Source organism: Rutidosis leptorrhynchoides, chromosome 1 (genome assembly GCF_046630445.1).
Source record: "Rutidosis leptorrhynchoides isolate AG116_Rl617_1_P2 chromosome 1, CSIRO_AGI_Rlap_v1, whole genome shotgun sequence".
NCBI classification, from domain to species: domain Eukaryota; kingdom Viridiplantae; phylum Streptophyta; class Magnoliopsida; order Asterales; family Asteraceae; genus Rutidosis; species Rutidosis leptorrhynchoides.
Window position 1 is genome coordinate 417,077,922 of NC_092333.1, and position 26,975 is coordinate 417,104,896.

Genomic DNA, 26,975 nt, shown 5'->3' on the forward strand with positions numbered 1-26,975 from the left:
AATCAAAAAACGCATTCAGACAGTTTTATGCTAATAAATTTGCGGCTTACTCGTACAGTGTGAAGGCCATGTTAATAGCTTCGGTGCAATTGTCTGTAGATGATAACGTCCTATTACAACAAGATGTAATCGAAGAGGAAATTCGAATCACGGTATGGGAATGCGGTATGATAAATCACCGGGTCCGGATGGATACACGTTTTTGTTTATTAAAAGTTTTGGGAGTCAATCAAGGGTGACTTAATTGCCTCGATTAAAAGTGCTTTTGCAGAAAATCAAATGCCTAAAGGTGTGTGCTCCACTTTTATTACTCTTATTCCGAAAGTGACTAACACGATGTGCATAAAAGATTATAGACCTATTTCTTTGATTGGGGTTCAATACAAAATCATTTCTAAAATTCTAGCCAATCGATTAGTGGGGGTTGTTGATAAAGTTATTTTGCCTGAACAATCGGATTTTATTAGAGGAAGACAAATCCTTTATTGTCCTCTTATTGTTAGTGAATTGGTGAATTGGTATAAAGTTAAAAAAAGCGGCTTATGATTTTTAAAGTTGATTTTGAAAAGGCGTAGGATGCAGTCAATTTGGATTTTCTAGACCATATGTTTGCTACGTTGGGATTTGAGTCTAGATGGCGGAATTGGATAAAAATGTGTTTGTATAATTCGAAATCACCGGTCTTAGTTAACGGGAGCCCAACCGGTGAATTTTGGTTACATCGAGGACTTCGTCAAGAAGACCCGATTAGTCCGTTTTTATTCCTAATTGTCATGGAAGGTTTACATATTTTATTAATTGCAAAGGTAGAAGTGGTTTTGGGTTCATGGGGTGAAAGTTGGCAATTCAAATGTTAACATTTCACACCTTTTTTTACGCGAATGACGCTATCATTTTGTCGGAATGGAATAGAGTAAGCTTAGAAAATACTTTGTCGACTCTTAATGAGTTTCATAACATGTCGGGGCTAAAAATTGATGTGTCTAAATCACACCTTTTTGGCCTCGGGGTGGATGAGTTGCAAATTGATTCGTGTGTTCAAGAAATGAGATGTTCGAAAGGTTTTCCATTTACTTATTTGGGATTGCCTATTGGTGTTAATATGAATATGATTGTAACTTGGAAATCGTTAGAATACCTATTTCAAAAAAAATTGTCGGGTTGGAATGCAAAACTTTTATCGATTGGTGGTAGGCTAACACTAATAAAGGCGGTTTTGGAAATTTTATGAGTCTATTACTTATCAAGGTTTAAATGCCCGGAAATGATGTTAGATAATTTGGAAAGTTTACGCGTCGGATTTTTTGGGAAGTACCGAAATTGACAAAAGAATGCATTGGGTATCTTGGGAACAAGTTCTTAGTTCGCATGATAAAGGAGGTTTGGATGTTGGTAGCCTACGTTCTTGCAATTACGGCCTTTTATGTAAATGGATTTGGAGATTTATTAACTTGCCTAATTCTATTTGAGTTTCGGTGTTACAAGCTTTATATGGTGTAAAAGAGGGTTTGGACGGTTCTACTATCCCTTGTAAAGGTGTGTGGTATAACATTGTTAACTCGTTTAATAAATTTAAAAGTAAAGGCCTTTTACCGACTAACGTCCTTAGAGCTAAAGTCGGAAATGGGCAATCTATCTTATTTTGGAAGGATAATTGGCTTGGTAGTGGCACGTTACGAGAAAAGTTTGGGAGATTATTTTATTTGGATTCGGATGAAAATTGTACACTTGTGGATCGACTTGGTTCTGAAGGGTGGAAATGGTCATGGAAACGAAACATGGGGTCGCTGGACATGAGTAATCTTGCGGACATGATGTCGAGTATTGGTGAAATTTCTGTGTCGGATTCGTGTAACGCTTTGCAATCGTCCCTTGATAATGATATAGAATATACGGTTAGTGCTACGAGACTATTTTTGGATGATAGGATGCTTCCAACACATTAAATTGTTTCACGTTGGATTAAATGTATGCCCCGAAATGTTAATTTTTTATTTGGCGTGTGGCGCTAAATAGACTTCCATCCCGTGTTAATCTTGAACGTCGCGGGGTAGCTATTAAGGATACGGGCTGCGTGGGTTATTCGTGGGGGACAGAAAGTGTTGATCACATTTTTTTGAGTGTGACCTCGCGGTGGATATTTGGCGTAAATGCAGGATTTGGTTGAATGTTCAAATGCCGAGTTTCAAATCATGGTCCGAGTTCTCAGAGTGGTTTGATTGTTGGACGACGAATGAAGCTTCGAAGAATAAGATGTACTCGATTGTTGCGGCCTTGCTTTGGATTCTTTGGAGGTTCAGAAACATTGTTGTTTTTTCGGATGACACTATGAAGAAGGTTTACTTGTTTGATTCTTTTTGTAGTTTGTCTTTTTTTGTGATTTTCTAGTAGAAGCAAATGTAATTTATCTTGGAACCATTGGTTGTAAAGCCCGTGTAATGGTCCCGTTTTTGGACCATCTAGCTGCTTGCTAGATGGGTTGATTATTAATAAAATTTTGATGTTAAAAAAAACAAGTGAACGAGAACACATGGGTGGATCATACCAAGCAATAAACGGACAATTGGACCACTGAAAACAAAAAGAAAAAGACATTTAATTATTACCAATCAATTATAAAAAAACTAGGATTTATAACGAACAAATTAGGGTTTATCATCACTGAACAAAATAAAAATAAGTGAATACCTTTGTTGGGCAACCATAATAGCGATGCTTAGGATTATGATCGGTTTAAGAACAACGAATTATAGTTGACCTTCCACAAAACAATCAACCATTGTGATGAATTGGGGATATAGAAAATTTAGGGTTTATATCGAATTGGGGATTGTATCTGGAATGGTATGTGGTATACTAGTCGAATTTTTAATATGTAACAATAAATTGGAACAGACCAAAATGCTCTCACATGCATGACACATGATAGACTTTAACGGTTTAGTATTGACAGCTGTTTAACTGGGTACTAACAACGAAAGTGATACAAAACTGAGGTACTAATGAAGCAAAAATAAAAAATAAAAATAAAAAATAATAATAAAAAAAAAGACTATAGGTGCTGTGAGGAAAAACAGAACCAACCACATGTACTATCGACGTAATTTTTTTCTAGTGAGCATAATACTATTACTATTAAGTACTTCATATTACTCCGTAAGAAAATATAATTATCGTTAAGGAGTAATTTGGAAGATTTTAGCTATATTAATCGAGTAAACAACAAAAGTAGATTTATTGACGACTTGACTGTTGCTTATAGCCTAAATTGAACTTCAGTCAAATTTAAAACTAATAAAAATTTAATTCTACAATTGTCATGACGTCTTACACTTTATTTTACTTTTTTTTAACATATTTATTGGCAGGATGCTCATTCAGAAGCAATCTCTCTACTCATAAAATATTGCGATTTTCTTTACTCTTGAGCTGTTTCATTATGAGTGCATAAATAGATTTTCATTATTGGAAAAATTATTATCTGCATCTTACCTTTTATATTTCACTTAAATGAGATTATATTTTGTTATTGGAGTAATTTGTAAGATTCTTTAATCTGATTGGACGTCTGTGGGAACAAAAAGACCGTGCCAACACTTTCCCTGTACCAATTTTTTACATTAAATAAACAAAGTAAAAAAAAGGGAAAGGAATTTACTTTCTGCTAAAAAAATATATATATTCTACTGTCATCATTAAATTAAAAGAAAAATAATACGGAGTACTTTGTAATAAAATAACGAACGAACAGCAACAAAATGCAACGAATCTTGGTATAAAAGCTCACACTCATCCTCATCTACTCTACCACTCTCATCCTTCTATTTTTTCAGAAAGAAAAAGTTAATTCTTTTTCATTTTCTTTTCTGATTTTAATCACATTCAAAAATAATGAATTCAATTTCAGCAGCAACTAAGTTATTTCCACTAATTTGGCTTCTCGTTTCTCGTTTTGTTGCTGTTTATGCTGCAGATGACGGTATGTTTACTGCATTTCTATCTTTTTTTTAAATTGAATATTACGATTTTTAACAAATCGTACTTGAGATCTGTTTTATTTTATGTGAGATCAAAGTGATTAAAATGTGTGTTGTTGATTTTATTTACACAATTTTTAAGTAAATAAGAGTGTTCGTGTTAGATAATTTTGTCAGTAAATGATTAATTATAGCTCCCGGAAAATCTGGTAATTTTGCACGCTTAGTTGTACTGTACTGTACAAATCATAATGCATCCCGTTTATAATGCATTTTTAGACCTTTTTATTTTTTAAAAATTTAGGATTTCAAGGGATATTTGTTTTTTTATGTATTGAAAATTGAATAATGAAGTACTGCTTCAAATATGTTTCTATGTTTAAAATTGATGTTTTTGGGTGATTTACCCAAGTTAACAACTACGGAGTATAAAATTAAGTCTCACTTTCTACTTAATAAAAATTGAATTCAAGTTAAATACGGAGTATATAAATATAGATATAAATACTTTATTATTACTCCGTATATATTATGGGTATTTAATTTTAATTTAATGTGATTTCTAGGTATTTTTTAAAAACTTTTGAGTTTATTAAACACTATTCAGTCATAAAACCCTTTGAATTGATGTGTTTTATTCCATTATTAACGAACTACGGTAGTTTACCAGCGTTTATGAAGTAAAAAAATCAATAAAGTCAGACAGTTTTACATAAATTAGTAATTTTTACACAAAAACGGTTATTGTATATATTGAAAGTACAATATATTTATGGAGTATTTTTATTTTTTAAAAGCCAAAATATGTACTCCATTATATAAATTTACAACATATACAGAAAATTGAGTAAACCATGATGGCTACATCTCAGCCAAAACCCACATCCATGCTCTGGACTGCACAAAACAAATATCCACGAAGAACTAGACTTTTTTTACCGGACTTCACTCGGAATAATTTCCATTACTGAAGAAATGCAAAAAGTACTTTTATATGTAGTACAGTAGTAATTCATTTAATACTCATCAATTTATATTTATATTTTTTATAATATCTTTCACAACCATGACACATTTTCTCATATTAACACACGACACATAAGCGTTATACTAGAGCTACATCATCATTTCCTTTTCATCACTAAGACCATTTCTAATGGTGACTGTAACGTCGTCACAGGCACTTAGTGCACCTTTTGACAAAAAATGACTGCACGACAATGTCAGTTTCTGACATTTTTTTAACGTTGTGTTAGTTTTTGTGTCAAATATAATATGTGTGTGTGTGTGTGTGTCACACATATATATATATATATACATACTAAATTAGAAAAATCAGTGATTGGTTGAAAAGAGAACTGACAAATTTTTTTTTTTGCGTCAGAAGTCCAATTGAGGCTCTGTTAGGTTCCAGTCAGTTTTCGTCAGTTTTGCCATATTGGTTACACCTCATATAACTCCTCAAACTGATAAGCTGTTATATATGGTCTACCACATTACATTTTACTCTCAACAATGACATATACATATACACTAAATTAATTAATAAATCAATTCACAAATACTAATACTATATCTAATAGTAAACCAAACATAGACTTCGTGATTCGAAATGCATTCCCAATGGTAGCATAGGATTGGTGTTGGTTTTTACCAACAACTTTAAAAACTTATTGGTTTTTTTTTTTTTGGCAAAAAGACGAGAACTTTATAACAAACTTTTTCTTACAAAGAGAAAATGAAAAACGAAATAGAAAAAAGTAATGCAGACAAGGCTCGACAAGAGTAAACTATTCAAACATAAAGCTAACTAAACTCGAACCCCGCTGAAACCAACACACGACAACAACAAGAAAGAACATAAAAATAACAAACACTAAAATTGAACACGCTTATTAGACCATAGATAACGGGGCTGCATTCCCCTAAATGCTCATGAGGTGTCAAGACAAACGCCCCCACAAATGCCCCCACAGACGCCCGGAATGGAGCGTCTGTGGGCGTTTGTCTTCAGGCGTTGGTCGGCGGATCACGGAGAGAGGAAAGGGGCGGCTTGTGACATGGCAGCATGCTATTGGTTATGAGTATCTTCTCTATCCACTTTTAATTATTTACAATTCAAATACCATTCAACTTGTACCACATCACCGTCAAACTTCTTACAAAAGCCCCCATTACAACTCACTCCTTTCCCTACTATGGTCCAATCATTGACTTGCCCTCAAAAGTACACCTTACTCCCGTTATCTATTGTCTTAGCTAACAACCACCATCCCGTTATCTATTGTCTTAGCTAACAACAACCACGCCTGTAGATTCTGTGCGTAACAAACAGCCTAATTTCTATTTGAGAAAAATGGTTCATTAATGTAGTTAAAACTTAAAAGACTAAAGCTAGCTCATGATTGTTATGACATGATATTAAATTTGAATTTAATTTTCTGAGTTATTATCAAATAATTTAATAAATTCATTTTCACCCATTGTGACATAGCGACATCTAGGGATGGCAACGGGCGAGAAAAAAGCCGTGACTCGCGGGTATCCGATCCACGACGGGCGGGTAACATCATAAATTCTTACCCGCGGGCATGGGTACGGGTAAAAAATTATACCCGCTGACGGGTCGCAGGCGGGTCGTGGGTATATACTACCCGTCATGGGTAAACCCGATCCGCAAATCCGTGCACTTTTTTTAATTTACCCGCGAGTTAATACATATAAATATTAAATTTAAAAGTGATTTTAGTTATAATATAATAATTATTAGACATATTAGACATATAATATTACATATAAGTAAAAAATTATTTTTTATGTCATTTTACATGTAGCTTCTACATATATGGTTTATAATTAAATCAACTTTTTTTACTAAGTTGTACATTTTTATGACCCGCGGGTATCCGCGGGTCACGGACATGGGCGAAATATTTTTACCCGTGGGCGGGTAACGGGTCTCAACGAGAAAAAAACAACCCTTTGGGCGGGTCGCGGGTATATAAGATCCGCGCCCGTTACCCGCGGGCGCCATCCCTAGCGACATCAAATTCAGACCTATTTTTTCAATCTTTATTATTTTTAATAAATATTCATCGGGTGTAATCTATTACCCAAAAAAAAAAAAAAAATTCAGACCTATTATATTTTCTCGATCTTTTAACACATTTTTATTGTAGAGTTATTATCTTATCTATCAATTAGAAAAATTCTTATGATGATACTAACGATTGAAATAAAACTCTTGTAAAAATCTTTGTTAGTTATGATGACATGTAACTCTGATTATTACATTCTATGTGATGTTCTTTTCAGTTATTTGTTACAAGTTCACATGATGAATTTGATATATAATTATACTAAATTGACAATTTCATGTTACAAAAGATATTATCATAATAAAGTTAAACATAGTCCTTGTGCATTTGTCGACCATTTACCGTTGTCCCACATCTCAATTTGGTTTCTTGTTGTCTTCTGTTTGGTTAATTGTGAAAAAGTTAATTTGGACATGAGCTCACATGAGAAAATTATATTCCGTATCAAGTATTGTGGCACCCCAAAATCGTAAATTAGCCCTTACTTCTCAGGTTTCGACTTTTATAGAACAAGATAATGTACTACGTATATTCAAATTTAATGAACACTTTTTTAAAAAGGGTATGCAATGAATTATGGGTGAACCAAGATATTAATACAAATTCAAAAGCACGAATATGTAGTGTGTAAACTTATCATTACTCTATACATCTAAGGCAAAGGCCAAGTGCATAGTAACACTCACACTTTTCACAAATTCACCTCGAACTTTTTATATTTTCATAATTCAACCCCGTCCTTTATAATACTTAACTTCATAGCTTTTACAAATTTATCACAAAGTTTTCGCATTTTATAATTTAACCATTAAACCATTAAACTCTATATATATATTAGGTAAAGGCCAAGTGAATAGTAACACTCACAATTTTCACAAATTCACCTCGAACTTTTTATATTTTCTCGAACTTTTTATATTTTCATAATTCAACCCCGTCCTTTATAATACTTAACTTCATAGCTTTTACAAACTTACCACAAAGTTTTCGCATTTTATAATTTAACCATTAAACCATTAAACTCTATATATCTATTAGGCAAAGGCCAGTAACACTCATAATTTCCACAAATTCACCTCGAACTTTTTATATTTTCATAATTCAACCCCATCCTTTATAATACTTAACTTCATAGCTTTTACAAACTTTCCACAAAGTTTTCGCATTTTATAATTTAACCATTAAACTTCTCATTCATTATAAATCGACCACATAATTTTTATTAACTAACAACTATTCATTATTATTATTATTGTTGTTGTTGTTGTTGTTGTTGTTACTGCTGCTGTTGCTGTTGTTGCTGCTGCTGCTGCTGTTGAATCAACCACATTAACACTCACAATTTTCACAAATTCACCTCGAACTTTTTATATTTTCATAATTCATGCCCATCCTTTATAATACTTAACTTCATAGCTTTTACAAACTTTCCACAAAGTTTTCGCATTTTATAATTTAACCATTAAACTTCTCATTCATTATAAATCGACCACATAATTTTTATTAACTAACAACTATTCATCATCATCATCATCATCATCATCCACATTAACACTCACAATTTTCACAAATTCACCTCGAACATTTTATATTTTCATAATTCAACATCGTCCTTTATAATACTTAACTTCATAGCTTTTACAAACTTACCACAAAGTTTTCGCATTTTATAATTTAACCATTAAACCATTAAACTCTATATATCTATTAGGCAAAGGCCAAGTGAATAGTAACACTCACAATTTTCACAAATTCACCTCGAACTTTTTAACAATTTTCACAAATTCACCTCGAACTTTTTATATTTTCATAATTCAACCCCGTCCTTTATAATACTTAACTTCATAGCTTTTACAAACTTATCACAAAGTTTTCGCATTTTATAATTTAACTATTAAACTTCTCATTCATTATAAATCGATCACATAATTTTTACTAACTAACAACTATTCATTATTATTATTATTATTATTATTATTATTATTATTATTATTATTATTATTATTATTATTATTATTATTATTATTATTATTATTATTATTATTATTATTATTATTATTATTATTATTATTATTATTATTATTATTATTATTATTATTATTATTATTATTATTATTATTATTATTATTATTATTATTATTATTATTATTATTATTATTATTATTATTATTATTATTATTATTATTATTATTATTATTATTATTATTATTATTATTATTATTATTATTATTATTATTATTATTATTATTATTATTATTATTATTATTATTATTATTATTATTATTATTATTATTATTATTATTATTATTATTATTATTATTATTATTATTATTATTATTATTATTATTATTATTATTATTATTATTATTATTATTATTATTATTATTATTATTATTATTATTAAATCAACCACATAATTTTTCATTTTATTATTGTTTAACTTTTTTTCGTTATTATAAATTAACTACGCAACTCATTATATATATATATATGAATAGCTTTTCCCCATGTTTTAATCGTTTGTACGTCGTGCAAAAAGGTTGTACCCACAATGATGCTACACTAAACATTGACAACCATTATAAACTTTAGGGCGCCAAATGTAAATTCTTAGGGTAAAAAATGTAAACTTCATAGGGGTCTAAAGTTAAACTTCAAGGGCCAAATCGTAACTTCTTTATTTTCCATAAACTCCCTAACAAATCCACCTAAATTTTTAACCGCCTTTAAATTTTCGCACGACTCGGGATAGGTTTTGACCGACATAACCGTTAAACACGAAATAATTTTACGAACCAAAAACAACAAATTATATTCGAAACGGAGTCCCGACGCGAAGCGAGGGCTCCTCCACTAGTTAACTCTAAACCATATTACTCTCTCTGTAATAACGGTCCTGTTTAACTTTTAAAGTTTTTTATTTTTATTATTTTTTTTTTAACTTTTGAATTTTAAATATTTTCATTTGTGATTTGTGTTATATAATATTTGATAAAACTATATGAATGAAATCTGTTTTAAAATGGTTTTTCATTAATATTACTTTCATCAAATATTATTATATAACATAAAATATCTATAAAGTCAAGTTCTACAATAAAGACTTAAAAGTCAATGCTACAATAATTTAAGATGGAAGGACTACTATAATTTAGAATTTAAGAGTCATTATAAACATAAAATCTCATGTTCAAATCTTACTAACATCAATTTTAAGGTGACCAAAAGAAAAGCTATTTCTCACTATTCTAAAAAAAAAAAATATTAAAAGCTAATGATTTATTCATAATTAAAATTGATAAATTCACCAAAATTACATAGTATTAATACATTTTATCGTACAACTTTTTGACACATAATTTCAATAGATTTATTGTTTCGATACTTCACGTATAACCACTCTTATTAAAAGCAACTTTAAGATAGATATCATTTTAATTAAACTTATAATCAACTTAGTTTTGAATTTGTAATTACTCTTTCCGTCTCATATTTATTGTCTGATATTTTATTTTTCTAATGCTTTTATGTAATTATCCACTTTAATCAATAAACAAGAATAAAAAAATAAAATTGATTAATACTCTTATAGTAGGTATGTAAGAGAAAATAATAAGTAAAAGTACTACTATAGTAGGTATAAACTGAAAAATTAAATAAAAAATTATTATTATAAGGAAATTTCTTAAACTTTGAAAATAAAATCGGGACCAAGAGAGTATTTGTTAGAATTTTTTACATTAAAAAAGTAACAAGTTTCAATAGAGTTGTAGAAAACGCGTGAACTGATTGTTTTTAGTTTTTTTACTGTGTTGGGTTGATTCATTTTTGCCGCGCAAATTTGTAGGCCCATCTGGTTTGTCATCGCATCTTTGACCAAATTCTCTATTACGGAGTAATTTATTCCGTATTTTTCTTTCAGAAAAAGGAGTTTACATAATTACTGTAATATACTCCGTATCTATTATCTACTCCTATGATATACGAAGTATTATATACTAGCCTTTAATAGCCCGTGCGTTGCACGGTGGGCCCTATTTTCAAGTTAGTATAAAATGTTACCTAAAATGTTACAAAAGGAACATAATATCGTAAGTATACAACCTATTAGTTGACATGTAAACAAACAATGTTTCGAAATCAAGATACGCAATTAAGTTGATGAAATAATTGATAAAAAGTTTTATGAAGATAGAAAGAACCTTCGCTAAACTCGTAGGTTCATCGTTCAGTCTTGAACGTATTAAAATAAGATATAAATAAGTACAATTCTTTGGTCCGCAAAATTAGTTGAAACCGAAGCATAATTTTTTATTTGTTGGAAACATCGTAGTAGTAAAAAGTACGGTACTTGTGTCACTACACCAAATCAAAAAATTGAAAACTTACACATATTACATACTGAGAAGTTACTACTGTAATGTCTAAGTGATTAACCCAACCAACAATACATACTGAGAAGCTACTCTTGCAAGTCTACCGAAATGTAAAAATTTCATATCCATTGAAAAAATATTATACTTACATACTATAAGTTCAAAATCTTGACTACCTAAAAGTACGGTACTTGTGTCACTACACCAAATCAAAAAATTGAAAACTTACACATATTACATACTGAGAAGTTACTACTGTAATGTCTAAGTGATTAACCCAACCAACAATACATACTGAGAAGCTACTCTTGCAAGTCTACCGAAATGTAAAAATTTCATATCCATTGAAAAAATATTATACTTACATACTATAAGTTCAAAATCTTGACTACCTGCATATATCGCCAAACATTTTCAGCCTTTATTAACGCATTAACATCTACATTGATAATGATTAAAAAATAACAATTTATTTAATGTAAATGTTTGCACTTACGTGTAGATACATTTCAAAATCCTACCCAAAGAAAATCAAACTTTAAAGTTAGATGCTTTCAATAATACCTAACCTAAATGACATAAAAAAAAAAAAAAAAAAAAAAAAACTCACCTTCCAGTCCATGCAAGAAAGTGATTGTGATATAACTCTGGTCTTTAGAACAGTAGGTTCAACAACAACAAAAATTAACAAAGGTTGACCTCCAAAATAAAATGTATGATTCCACATATTGTAGTAGATGCTAACGTTTGCACAGCTGTCAATAATCCTCCTTCAGTCTCGGTTTTCTGTTCATTCAAGCAGGCACGAGTGACGGTACTTCATATACCCGAAAATTCACATGATGTGTACATATTTTTAGATATAATTTCTACATAATATGTTGCCAAAAAAGTTGTGTTTTCTGCGTTATAGCTGGCATTGATCTATTTTCTGCATATGCTTCCATTTGATATCTTCAATCCTTTTTTCCCGCTGATGTGGTTGTTTCGTCATCTAAATATGTACGAAAAAGTGTTAGTTTCAGAGATGTTTACCAGTGTATTACAAAAGAAATCATACTATAAAGTGAACTTGAACATTTAACCATGATATGAAATTGCTATGCTTCCCAACATAATTATAGTCGAATCTAAGGGAAGGCTTTTGAAGTGGCTGAGTAGTAGCTCGAACAACTTAGGGTCAAAACAGACCTAAATTATTAGCCCATATATATCTTATTCACCTTAAACTTGTTGAACTAACATCTATATTTTCTAACATACATGACAAACCTGAATGGAAGGTCTCAATCAGCAAGTGATCAGGAAGTGTTGATCCCAATAACTTGATAGCAACCCAACTTTGAAAACATACAATTCAAACTTTGTCAATACATGGTGTATTTTTTTTATTTTATTTTATAAATGAGTGTATAAATTTATTAAGAAATGACTGACATCTGGATTTTTTGACCTATTATGTATACTAACTATGCAATGGTGTTCTACTTTGAAGAAGAATATGGTAGGGTCTTATGCCCTAAGTAAGTTGTATTATATGGTCATATTAAGACAACTCTTAACCATATTTTTGTTGGCTCATCCATATTGTAGGGTCATATTTTATTATTGCCTTATAAGTTGCTCTATAGTTTTCTCACATGAATGTCATGAATCCTACCCAAACATCTCATTAATGCTAATGGATTATGTATCAAATCCGCCCATTACTTCATGGGTCAAAACAGACCCAAATCTGCCCATCAATATCTAATTCACCTTAAACTTGTTAAACTAACATCTATATTTTCCAACAAATATAACGAATGTGAGCCAGAGGTCTTAATCATATACATCTCCGTAATCTTACGTTTTATTTCCTATTCCTACTCGACATCCTGTTACCTAATACTACCGATTGAAAGCAAATAATATAAACCATAGATATAACAAACGAATATGCAACAACAAAGACAACACGCCGCGAAACACACGAAACAGAAATCAGAAACAACAAATATCAAAAATTTGAAACATGAAAAAATAGTAACAACAAAATATGTTACCTTACAGAATAGAATCCAGCAAATGCATACCTTACAGAATAGAATCCAGCAAATGCAGTTAAACTTTTTTGTTGCAAGTACATAAGGTGTATTTGGCTGTTATGATTTGAATATACTTAATCTTGTCTATATGCGCACCATTCTGATTCTCTAAACTCAAATTGAGTAAAGTCACCGAAATACACAACTACTAAGCAATAAAATATATATGATTGAAATCCTAACAAAACAATAAACTGGGTAATAAATTGAAAAATACCTTCAAACATATAAGAGATAATATAGGCAGCTAATGGCAAACTCTGATATTGTCCAACATCCGTAGATAGATGAGTTGACTCCATTGATGTAAATGGGTCTAGATAGCCACCTTTCATCAGGAAGTAAACTTTCATCTCATAAAAATGACTTATATTCAATCAATAAACGACCCACTCTGCATAAGTTGTTATCTATTGAGGTGGACGTGCCATCATGATTTATCAGTCGAGTTGACAATGTCTTTATTCGAATAGCAAGCTACGGGACATAAACAACCACCATCATTATCAACCATCAGTTGTGAAGGTGAAGACTCATTAACTTTGTTCTTGGATTCTATAACCCTGGAACTTTATGTGAATACAGCATATATATACCTGGCAAACCAAACCCAAAGTGATCAATTTGGGTCTAATGGGTCTTAGATATGGGTTAAACGGGTCGAGTTGTAAAGTTTCCAGTTTTTGAGATTCTCATCCCTAAAAATTAGTCCAATGAGTTTTTTTAAAACATATTGGGTCTTAGACAAAAAATAAGAAATTGGTCGATTGGGTTCATATTCACCAAGTCCAACAAATAGAGGCGGGTCCAACGCGTCTTATATATGGGTCCAACGGGCCGAGCTGCAAAATTTTCACTTTTAGTTGCACGATGTAATTTTTCAAAATAAAATAAAAAAATAATAAAATAATAAGAATAAAAAATAATAAGAATGATAAAAAAATATTGAAAACTAAATTTTATTGAATACAATGGTTCTCGACCCGACCCGTTGGGTCTCGACCCACTCAGACCCAACCCAACTCGGGTCCTGACCCAACCCGTTTGACCCATTTAAATTTTGACCAGTTTCGAACCAAACCCATTTGGGTCTCGACGCAACCCGACCCATTTGCCAGGCATAAACATATATCATTATCTGCACAATCAGAATCAAAAGTAACAAATCAAAATACAACAATCAGCAGCTTTCACAAAAAAAAAACTCCTGCATATTATCAACCATCAGTTAGTGTAGATGTAAATGTTCTTGGTCATGGTTGATCAACTGCTCATTAATAAGCTATGTACCTAAAATTCACGAACAGAAATCAAATCATATTCAGATAATGACACATATCACATAATTAATTAACACGAGCATATAATCAAACACATTATGTGCATAATGATACACCTAAGACTATATAAATACTAATCGATTAAAAACTGGAAATTAATCAAAGCATCGCAAAATTTCAATACTTTTTTTTTTATAGTGAAACAACCCAACCCGTATTAAAACCGGCCCATAAAAATTTTTCCTTTTAATACGCGTTAAATAATACTTTAGGTCCCGTTACACATATTCCAAAACGTATTTGTTATCAAAGTAAGTTCATCGAACTTATGGTTCATTAATTAAATCGTAAACCGGTTATAATCATTATGACCCGACTAGTTACGTTTACACAAAACCGAGCATGGTGATTTGGGACTACGCTACCCAAATCCTAATCGAGTCCAAAAGCAAGATCTTCTAAAGCAACCTAGCCGAGATCTCTAATTCCCAAGCTTACCCGAGCCGCCAAGCATGCGAACCTATAAAAATATCAACAACGAGAGGGTAAGCTAACGCTTAGTGAGTGAGAATATACTACATACATATACATGCATAAAATGGACACGCCACAAAATAGCAAATACCGCATACCGGAGCATCCAAACATAAAGGCAAGCTAGTCTAAGCATACCGTAAGATCACTAAGCAATGAGCTAAAGATACATCAACAAAATATAAGTTTGCCAACAACGATGTGAACAATGCCAATAAGCTACACCCGGAGGGTTAGCTACAACACGACAATACAACATTATATGTATACAATATATATGTATATATATGTATATATCTCTCGAATAACATAATTTGCTTACGCTTACAACACAATAACCATGGTTAACCAATCGTACAAGGGAACGATACTCGTAAGAGACCGTCGGAGTTCGTAACATCCATTAGCGTTACTTAAACACCGCGTAATCACTAATCCCCCGGGTGATGTCTTAAACACCGCGACTAATTCACCCCCATGACAATGTGGCGTCTTAAACACCGCGACGAATCCGCACGTCAATCAAAATAATGAGTGGTGTCTTGAACACCGCGACAATTCCACTCCCATGACAATGTGGTGTCTTAACCACCGCGACAATACCACATGCCAATCAAACAATGAGTAGTGTCTTAAACACCGTGACACTACTACTCGTTACTTAGAATGTGGTGTCTTGAACACCGCGACAATACCACATTCATACTACACAAATAAATACATTATATACGTACACGCATAATTATTCCACTCACAATATTAACCCTTCGCCATTGGGGTTATATAATCCACATCACACGCCCATGTGATAGAGTACACGCAAGGTGTGCACCTCGTCAAAGATGGTCAACCAAAACGCACAACCGTGCCAATTGGACCTACACACAAGTCCATCAATCCACCTATATGTGAAGTGAGCTCTATAACCGAGAACCACTTCACCCGACCCGCACCCATCCTACACATACATATGCATATAGGATATTAACACTCACCTTAAGCCTTGATGAATGCAACCAAGTAATCCGCAACTCGTCAATGGAAAGTACCTATTCCATTATCACAAATTCAACAACACACTTAGATTGGATTTACAAACCAACCCAATTTGACACTTAGTGCAAATTCGACCCAAATGTAATTCCAAGTACAAACCGCGCCCAAACTAACCAATAATTACTAACACGGGTGAAAATGGTCCTAATATGCCAAGTAAACCCCAAACACAAGTGTTAAACACATGTCTCACCCATTTTGACACCAAAACCCTAATTTTGACCCATTAAGTCAAAATCTCTCCGTTTACAAGTCTTGACACCAAAACACATTTAACTCGGTTTAATACTTCAACTTAATCCATTTTAAGTTTATAAACCTTAATAAATCAACAATCGGGTCAAAATCATCACCAAACCCTAATTTTGGCTCTAGTCAAAATTAGTCAACTCCAAGAACCCTAAATGTCCCCAAAACCTCAATAATCACTAATACTAGTGATTATACACCATTTACAAGTCTTACAAGCATGAACTTGCACACCAAACCCAAAACCCGACATTAACAACAAAAAAAACCCGAATCTTGGTGTTAACCTTCAATTAACAACTAAATGGGTTTCACCTATGAATCATACAATCAAAAGCCCTAAACTTGAATGATGAACACGAAAATGAATTTCGGAGTTAGAGCTTACCACTAGTATCACCGTGTAGCTAAGAACGAGGAGAACACACTTGTCAACTACGCCAAGGATCAACTCCCGATCCTTCCTTTCCAAAAATCCTTTTGAAATCAAATGGGTGTTTGAGTTTGAGAGGAAAAATGAAAAGAAAAGGGAAATTAAAATGAGAAATGAAATGAATGGATGAGGTTAAATCCTCAAATCTGGCTCAAACCCGAAAAGACCAAATTGCCCTTGAACTTCATTTAAATTTACAAGAATCTGGTGCCAGTTCACACCATTCGCCGCGCCGCGGCCTAATTCGTCGCGCCGCGACGATTGCCTCGAACTGGTGACTTTGTTAACAAGCTTTCTGATCTGGATTTATTTGAAACGCCGCGCCGCGGCTCCCTTTGTCGCGCCGCGACACCCAACGTGGCCTGACACATTTTCTCGCATACAAGACTTTAACACCCAAACATGTATCGAACCCTTCATACGCCTGTCGTACATACACAATACACCTATAAATCATGTACGGGGAAAAACGGGGTGTTACATATAGTTTCAAAATTTCACAAAAAAAAAACTCCTGCATCTTTTAAAGTTTCAAAATTGATAAAAAGTTACTGAAACTTAAAAGAACTGATTATGACGGATCATTAGAAATTGATTTTAAACCTAATTCAAATTCATTACATGAAAATTTGATTGATATGTATGTACGTTGTGAAATTAATAAAAATTTTATTCATATTATTCATAGGTTGATTAACAAATATCCATGAATAATTCGTCCCTAAATTCGTCAAAAAATTAACAAAAAGATTGAAAACTGAATTGGAATACTGATTGGATTTCGGATCTTAATACGACGGTAGGCCAACAAACCTGGAAAAGTTTGAAAAATAACCGAAATCGATGAAATTATGACGTTGCGGATTGTAAATTCGAACCATTTAAAGAACATGAAATCTATGAAATTGACGATAATGAAATCAAACGTACCAGATTGTAAACGATCTGAAGGGATGCGGCGCTGGTGGTGGGTGAACGTTGACGATAACCGGCGGCGGTTTAGGGTAATCGGAAATCCAGTCTACGGGATCTCTATTTTTTTTGTTTTGAGAGAGCAGAGCGTAACAAAATGGGGAGTGTTGAAGAAGGGTTTTGTTGTTCCACGTGTAAGATGGAGAATGTGGGCCAGGTTGGATGGAAGTGGCCAATAAAATGTTGACAAATAGGAGGATAGAGGGTGAGTGAATGAGTGTGTGACAAGTGGCAAAAAGCCACATGGTTTGTAAAGGGTAGAGATATATATAAAGTATTATAATATATTTTTTTAACAGCAAAAAAGAGATTATTATATTATAACAAATGAAATTGTACAACATACAAATGGGCCAAAACAAAAAAAAAGCCCACCCATGACACACGATCGGCCCATGACAACAAACAGGAGGAAGTAGCAAACAATGTAACTATGTAAGGTGCAAAGGTCCTGCAATTCAGGCGGAAAGTGTGATTGACGTTACGGTCTATTTGATTATAAACAATTAATTTAAACCCTAAACAATTTAAATACATTGTAGAAATACACTACAAAGCCAAACAAGCTAGCACAACCATCGAAACATCTTTGAAACCATTGCTAACGTATTTTTTTAAAGGCCCAATGCTAACGTATTATTGTGATTCGACACTTAAAACACACCTATCAAAACACCCGAACTCCAAACCATAGCAATGCCCGATGATCCTACTTCGACGGAGTCACCAAACCAACTCAAATACGGAACCGTTATTCTCTATATCTAAATTACAAAATAAAATCTTGTGTGTCAGGCTTCGATTTTAGGTCATGGGTTCAAGCCTCGCTCTGCCCATCCTATTAATCAATCTGACTGAAAGATGGACCTCCCAGAGTGTTTTTGTCCCGGATCCATTCAGGATTCAAATCCGGTTCGCCTGTCCTTTGGGATGGTTTAAGAATCTGGTTCCTGCAATGTGATTCGGGTTTCCTCCTGAAAGAATTTGCGTGCGTGACAAATGAGAGTATTCGATGTCGACTACTTGCTTTAAAAAAAAAAAAATTACTAGAAAAAAAATATTTGACAAATTAAAATCACATTATAATCACTTGTCAACTTTGATTAACTATAGTAACTATTCATACATCTTAATGTGATTATATTGACTCTTTGCAGGCTTATTAATCAATGGTGATTTCGAGACCGCGCCATCTGGAGGCTTTGCGGATGATGGGGTCGGCGACAGCCCCAACGCAGTCCCGAGTTGGAAGTTAAACGGTACCGTTGAGCTGGTGACCTCGGGCCAAAAACAAGGCGGCATGATACTTATTGTACCCGAAGGTAGACACGCAGTAAGGCTCGGTAACGATGCTCAGATCAGCCAAGATGTGAAGTTGGAAAAAGGCGAGATTTACTCCATAACATTCAGTGCGTCTCGCACGTGCGCACAGTTAGAGTCATTGAATGTGTCGGTCCCACCTGCAACGCAGACTATTGATCTTCAAACATTGTATAGTGTTCAAGGATGGGATACATACGCCTGGGCTTTTCAAGCGGATCAAGAAGACGCCCATGTTGTTTTTACCAATCCTGGCATGGAAGATGACCCCACTTGTGGCCCCATTATTGATGACATTGCCATTAAAAAGCTTTTCGTTCCGACAAAACCCAAAGGTACGAATTTATCATGGTTAATTGGGCGGGTTGGGTATCGAATTTTTTAGTGTGAGTTTAAATTGACCGGTTAGAAGTTAATGGGTCATACACAGTTTTGAATGCAGACTTTGAAGTTAAAAGGTACCAAATTGCCATATGTAGTTAACGATAACCAAAACTCAGTTAGAAGTTAATGGGTCGAAATTGCCACTTCTAATCCCAAAACACCATAACTTTAGTCTGTTAGATTCTAACTAAATCTGTGTAATTGTAATAAAAAACATTACAGATAATGCAGTATTGAATGGAGACTTTGAAGAAGGTCCATGGATGTTTCGAAATGCTTCACTAGGAGTTTTACTCCCAACCAACCTCGATGAAGAAACATCATCGTTACCCGGTTGGATAGTCGAGTCAAACCGTGCAGTTCGTTACATCGACTCATACCACTTCTCGGTTCCAGGAGGAAAACGGGCACTCGAATTACTATCAGGAAAAGAAGGCATAATCTCACAAATGGTTCCAACAAAACCAAACAAGCCTTATACAATGTCGTTTTCTTTAGGTCATGCGGGAGACATGTGCAAACAACCGCTTGCAGTCATGGCGTTTGCAGGTGATCAAGCCGAAAATGTACATTATACACCGGATTCTAATTCTACATTTCAAACTGCAAATGTGAATTTTACGGCTAAGGCTGAGAGGACTCGTGTGGCGTTTTATAGTGTGTATTACAACACTCGAAGTGATGACGGGAGCTCGTTATGTGGGCCCGTGGTGGATGATATTAGGGTTGTTGTTTCTCGAGGTATTAAAGATTTGGGGTTATCGGTTTGTAGTTTGGGGTTTGTGGTTTTGGGTATCTTGTTTATGGTTTAGTTAAATTAGAGGCTTTTTGTGAGCAAGTAGTAAGTTATTATGGTTCTACGCAAAGCTTTGGCAAACAAAGTTTTTATGGTATTTTTCACTTTGTCAAGTTGTCTATGTAGTAATTGAAGTTGGCATGGAATTAAGTATTATGATCAAGTGTAAGGTTAGTAATTCTATAGCAGTGCAATGAATGAATGTTTGACCTTGTTATTACATACTTATAATTAATAATTAATTATTGATATTTCCTCTTCTATTTCTTATATATCCACTACAATATCAAGTTAGTTTTTAGATATATCCTTCAATAGATAGCAATAAGAAATTTATGTAAGGAAGCATTTAAGGATTTAAGGGTAAATTAGTACATTTAAGTGCATCTATCTGAAATTGAAGTGAAAATATCATTAGTCTTGCGGTAAATGTGTAGTCTTTATGCTTTTTTCCGGGAATATATCATTTTAGCGAAATTCAGGTAAAAATTATTTTTACCATTTACAATAAGATTTGTAATTAACACAAAGGAAAATGATAAACGTAGCCTCAAAGGCTACGTTTAAGCATACCATAAATAATACAATTATCTTTTTATAACTCAGACCTGCCATGAATAATATTATTGCAACAAGGAAAGTCGATATTAAAAAAAGAATAATTATACTTTGTAATTAATTAAAGAGAGTTTACAAACCTAATTATAGTAAACTTAAACGTAGCCCTAAGCTAATACACTGCCCATTGGAACGTCAAACCGTTCGAACACAGTACATCATGTTCGAACATGTAAAGAGATGTCGTGTCCTAAGAAATACACTGTGTTTGAACATCTTACGCTGTGTTCGAACACTTCAAAAAAATCAAACACACTTCCAGTCGAACGGAAGCTTTTCTAATCTTCGATTCTGATACTAAATACTTCGATTTCACATTAGCTAAGGGTTTTGATGCATTTGTTGGTGTACTCGAGCATATTCTCGCTCCAACGCATCACAAAACGACCCGGTTGGTACCTTAATCGACCCAAAAAGTGTTCCAACTGACGATTAAATTCAAACTCTCAATTTGACCCAAAACTTGCAACAATGGTGTGACTGATATTGAGGTAATCTACAAACTTTTGGTTCTCATTATTGTTTAATGTATCAAAAAAATTAGCACATTAGGGTTTGTTAGATTTTGTGTATATTTAATGCTTCTTTGTTATGAATGCCCGAGTTACAAATGTGTTAATGGTTAGCTAGGGTTTATAATTGTTGAGATTACATGCATTAGAACACGCCAATTGTGTAAATATTTGAGGAAATCTTTAATATGAATATTTAATGTGTGTTAGAACAGTATAGTATTGTGTAAATATTTGAGGAAATCATTAATATGCATATTTAATGTGTGTTAGAACAGTATAGTGTACTAACATGTAACTTCTAAACTTGATTAGAAGAGCAAAATGTTCCAACTGAATTCATTTTAAGGTGTGTTAGAACATTTATATATTCCAACTGCTTTGAACAGTTACAGATGAATAATTTTTTTTTTTGTTTTTTATTTTTTTTTATTTGCATGTATGATATCAAAATGGACGGTTTATTTTAATGCGATGTCGTCAAGTTGCTAAGTGTTAATCAAGGATATAAGAAGGGCCATCATGGTTTTAAATTTATAATAGCGGGACCTAAATCTACTACTTTTTTCTATGGGTGAGTAAGGGAAGTATGTGGAAAATGGATGACAAATGAGCCATTTTAGAGGCAAAACTAGCAGTGGGCATGCCGCACTTATCGTCATAGGCTTGATTAAGACTCAAATACTTGTTACTAATGTGAAGGCGATGATAATCATAGCTTCTAGGTCATTTTTCAAGGTTGGAAAGGTGAATCATGGTTATTTGGTGGTGAAAAGAGTATTTGTCTGTGAAGTGGTGGATATGATAAAGTTGTCATGGTGAAAAAGGGGTAATGAAGGATAATCTTTTTTAAAGACTTTAATGCTTTTCGGAAGATTGGAGTGCTGATATTTATGTGAAGCACTTTGGATTCCTCTGGATTTTTTCCTTTAGGGAGCATCCTTTAAGTTGAGTTTTTTGTCCTCCAGCGGACTTCATTTTTGCCTTTTATAAGTTCTACTCCTTTTCTCAGAACTCGAAAGAGAGATATATATACACATTTTTTTGGATATCATCTCTTGAATCTTCCGCTGGTAGGTTTTTGCAAGATTTTTTCCGTGATGCTTGAAAGTGATTATCTCCAAGAATCTTCTTTTAGAGGTGATCTTATTTTTCAGGATCTTTTATTGGTGTATTAGAGGGGTGAAATAGGGTTTTGGTGGTGGTGGATAGCATTGATGTGGATAATGTTGAAAGTAAATGGGTGATGGTGATGAAGGCATATGATATTGTAGGGAAGGTCTAGGGTTTTAACAAATGTCTAGCTCTTCTGGTTATACTTATATCACGTTTCGCTACTCGAAAATGCAAGTCAAGAGCAATTTCTGATTCTGAGCATAGTCATCAGTACACTCAACTAGAAACTAGTGAAGCATAAAAAATGAATGCTTTTTAGGTCCTTATATGGGTACCTCACAACAACTATAATGGATTGAATATGCCTAGTCATGCAATACTCTTTCGGGGTATTGCTTCATCCCAACAAGATTTTTGACTTAAATAAGTCTTAATTTTTTTTTATTACAAACGTTTTAGGTTTTCGAAAGTACTTATTCACAAAGGCTTTCTTTGTTTAAAATTTTTGAAATTGGGATTAAACACAAAGAATCTAAGTACTTATTCACAAAGGCTTTCTTTGTTTAAAAATTTTGAAATTGGGTTTAAACACAAAGAATCTATGTAACAGACTTATTTTGATATGACATAAAAGCAATTTATACCGCCATCCCACACTTAGACCAACATTGTCCCCAATGTTCGCACAGTGGTATCCCACACTTAGGGTTTTTTGTAAATGTTTGGGAATATTGTCTGGTATCTTTGGGCTGGAATCCCACACTTAGTGATAAGCTAGGATGCGGTTTATTTACGAATAGAATTTAGAGCTAAAACGAGTGAAAAGAAAGGAGTACTTCCCTATGGGCTGGTGATGATGCAGTTTGAGAAGCACGTTGGCTGAGAAGGAATAAGGCTTTGGCATTCTTGGTGGCTCTTTGGATGATTTGTCCATGATATCGTTCAAAAATTCGGTTACGTTTGTCGTGTAACGAGGTCGACAGAACAGGTCTCAAGAGAGTGCTAGTTATTTAATTTATATGTGCTGAGCCTAAATCTATTATTACTTCCTATGGGTTAGCAAGGGCAAATATGACCTAGGGTCATTCCTTGAGCGGTTGAATTTGAAACGGAGCTTATTCAAGTGATTTAGTGATTAAGATGGGGATTTCATACACAATTTATTATTCAAGACAAGTGACCAGGTACACATTTTGTGGAGAGGCATGATCCTTTTGGTCCCAATAAACTGGCGATTGTTCGGAAAATCCAACAACCAAGTCCATCCGGTTTATTCTAGACACACTACAAGAAACTAGCTTTATAGGACCCCCATAAGTGTCCTAAAAAGCCCATTCTTAGGACCTTTGGCCTGATAGGACCCTCAAACAGCACGCCACAACAAGAGCGGTCGTATTAGATAAAAAGTGTCCTAAAAGCCATATAGGCTTATCGGACCTTTTTTTTAGTCTTATAAACTACATCGAAAGGGTCCTATCACGTGACATATTAGGACACTTTATAATATTTTGAGATGCTCAAAAGGTCCTTAAAACACTATATGACGCCTAAATTTGTATTGTTAGAGCATATTAGGACCCCGAAAAACTGTTCTAATATAAAGATAAACTATGTTAGTACCAATAAAAGCGTCCTAAGATAATTATAAACTATTTAAGTACCCAAAAAGGGTCCTATTATAAAAATATAGTAGGTTAGTACCAAGAAAAAAGAGTCCTAATATGAATATAACTTACATTAGTACTAATAAGTTAATTTAGTACCACATAAAAGGGTCCTAATATAACTAGATGTTAATTTAGTATAAAAAAAAGAGTCCTAAGTACCACAGAAAGGGGTCCTAATATAAGTAGATGTTAGTTTAATACCATAAAAAAGCGTCCCAACAAGTCATAGGAGATTCGAATATCCGGTTCGGATATTCGGGTCCATTTCGAGTTTTGGGCCAGATTATGGTAATTGGGCCTTTCGATCCCAGTTCAGACATTTGGGCCTTTTAGGTCTGATTTTGCTAATTGGGCCTGTCGCCACTTGTAAGCTTACTGGGCCTTTTGTGCCCGGCAATGCTATTTGAGCCTTACGGGCCTGATTCAGTCATTTGGGCCTTTCGGGACTGCTTTAGCTATTTGGGCTTTTTGGGTCCGGTTCGGATCCAGTTTTCTTTTGATGCATCAATGTATTATTCATTACAATTACAATAATTATAAAATTTTAAATTACAAAACAAATATCAAATATAAAACATAATATTGATCACCACATTACAATTACAATAATATTGTTTCAATCATTATAACATCACCAAAGGAACATTTTAACATCAACCACATACATCAACATATTGTCTCAAACACACAAACTCATAAAACAATATTCATGTCCAAACATTCATAATCAAACCGGACAACATTAACAAACACACAAAGTCTTCAACCCGCCACCATCCATCTTGATCAATCATCACGTACCACCTACAATTATACCATCCATGTATAAACGTAAAGGTGTACATTATAAAAATTAATCTTAATCTTAATTATTACAAATTTAACAAGGACATACCTCAATTAACACAGTAGGCCAAGCAATAGACGTACCAATGACGTCATGAATGCACACCAAATGATCATGTGGCCTAAACAAAGCTTCATCTTTATTTATGGCCACTTGAACCTCGACCTCACACCAATCAGGTCCAATTTCTATCCCCAAAACAACCGTTCTTGGATCCAGGCTCCTCAACCATCATCTTGCCACCTTCTCATTGTTTGCAATGCCTTTTATAAAAACCTCGGCTCCCACCTAAAATTTAGTTTTAAAAAAACCATTCATGAGCGCTAAAAGGGTAGAAAAACAGTAAGCTATTAAATTGAAACATACCTTTAAACGTTGAACACCCGAATTATGAACAACCGAACCATCATTCTGCACACCAGAACCATTCTGCTTTTCTGCCAACTGGGCTTTTAACCTAACATTTTCATCAACAAGTTCTGCTTTTTCGGACTTCAGCTGAGCATTCTCTTTGCGAATAGCTGATTGACCAGGTGCACCCCACAAATCTTTGGCGCGAACACCGAGTCCATATGTTTTGGCAGAACTATATTTATGTTGACCCATTATCTTGGCATAAACATCATCTGGTCCAGGTGCATCAGTTGCACCATCACCCAGTTTCTCAGTAAGTTCTTTCATTTGTTCCTGCATAAAAAACATAATATTTAAACAAGTATATGAATATATGTCATGCAGCATATTTAAACAAGTGGTCAATATCAATTGAAGACTCTATTAATATTCACCTTAAATAAATTGGTTAGAAGATTATCAAAATCTCTGTCACTTTTTTATCTTACCCTTAGAAGTGTCAACTACAACTAATTAGCTTAAAGATAAAATAACCCGACTGAAGCGCAGGAACATATCACAAAGGTAAAAGTCACTAAAAGTCTACTTTAAAAGCAATAAAAACATCACAAGTGGTTTATAGTGATTAATTAACATATAAATATACATCTACTGATATCATGTGTAGGATATATTTGATTCACTTTTGATTATTTCATATACAACATATTGTGTTTGTAAAATTACTTACAATTGCACGAGCAGCTTCACCTTCACTACTTCCATCTGAAAAACCCTTCTTAATCATATCCGCCATAGTTGGTTTTCTTCTCAAACTCGCCTGCAATGAGTAAAAACGGGGTAACTTTTAACAATGTATATTCAAAAGCTATACTGTATAAATAATTTCCCCATGATATTACCTTTAGTTCTTCATGAATTATTGCAAAACTTTTTTTCCCCGTCACTTACAGCAACTTCTTGTTAGCCCTATTGGCTTTATATTTACGCTCATCTCCTGAAAAAGAAAACCTTATTAAATATCCTATATCCTAATATGAAAATAAAACAATATAAAAAAATATACACCATGTGTAAGAATATTTCATACCATCACATTTTCTCTACTCCATTATTAAAGAAGTTGTCTCTAATTTTTTTTTTGGTGAGCTCTAGAGGTGGTGGATTTAATTGAACCTCCATTGATACATGAAATGTCCCATTCATATTGATTATAAACGTTCCATATTAATTGATTTCGTTGCGAGGTTTTGACCTCTATATGAGACATTTTTCAAACACTGCATTCATTTTTAAAAC

General features: G+C 33.3%; 1 protein-coding gene across 1 annotated transcript; it reads left to right on the forward strand.

The window, feature by feature from the left end:
- Positions 1 to 3,789: 3,789 nt before the first annotated feature.
- LOC139872019 (protein BIIDXI) lies at positions 3,790 to 20,659 on the forward strand. The gene is made up of 3 exons (XM_071859809.1): positions 3,790 to 3,979; positions 19,220 to 19,717; positions 19,989 to 20,659. The coding sequence occupies exons 1-3, from the start codon at positions 3,892 to 3,894 to the stop codon at positions 20,576 to 20,578; spliced, it is 1,176 nt and encodes a 391-aa protein (XP_071715910.1). The 5' UTR covers positions 3,790 to 3,891; the 3' UTR covers positions 20,579 to 20,659.
- Positions 20,660 to 26,975: the final 6,316 nt, after the last annotated feature.

Excerpts from the sequence above, each read along its gene's own strand:
- LOC139872019 (XM_071859809.1), top strand. The coding sequence starts at position 3,892 with ATGAATTCAATTTCAGCAGCAACTAAGTTATTTCCACTAATTTGGCTT. Across the intron at positions 3,980-19,219 it reads TGTTTATGCTGCAGATGACG|GCTTATTAATCAATGGTGAT; the intron begins GTATGTTTACTG and ends GACTCTTTGCAG. Across the intron at positions 19,718-19,988 it reads CGTTCCGACAAAACCCAAAG|ATAATGCAGTATTGAATGGA; the intron begins GTACGAATTTAT and ends AAAACATTACAG.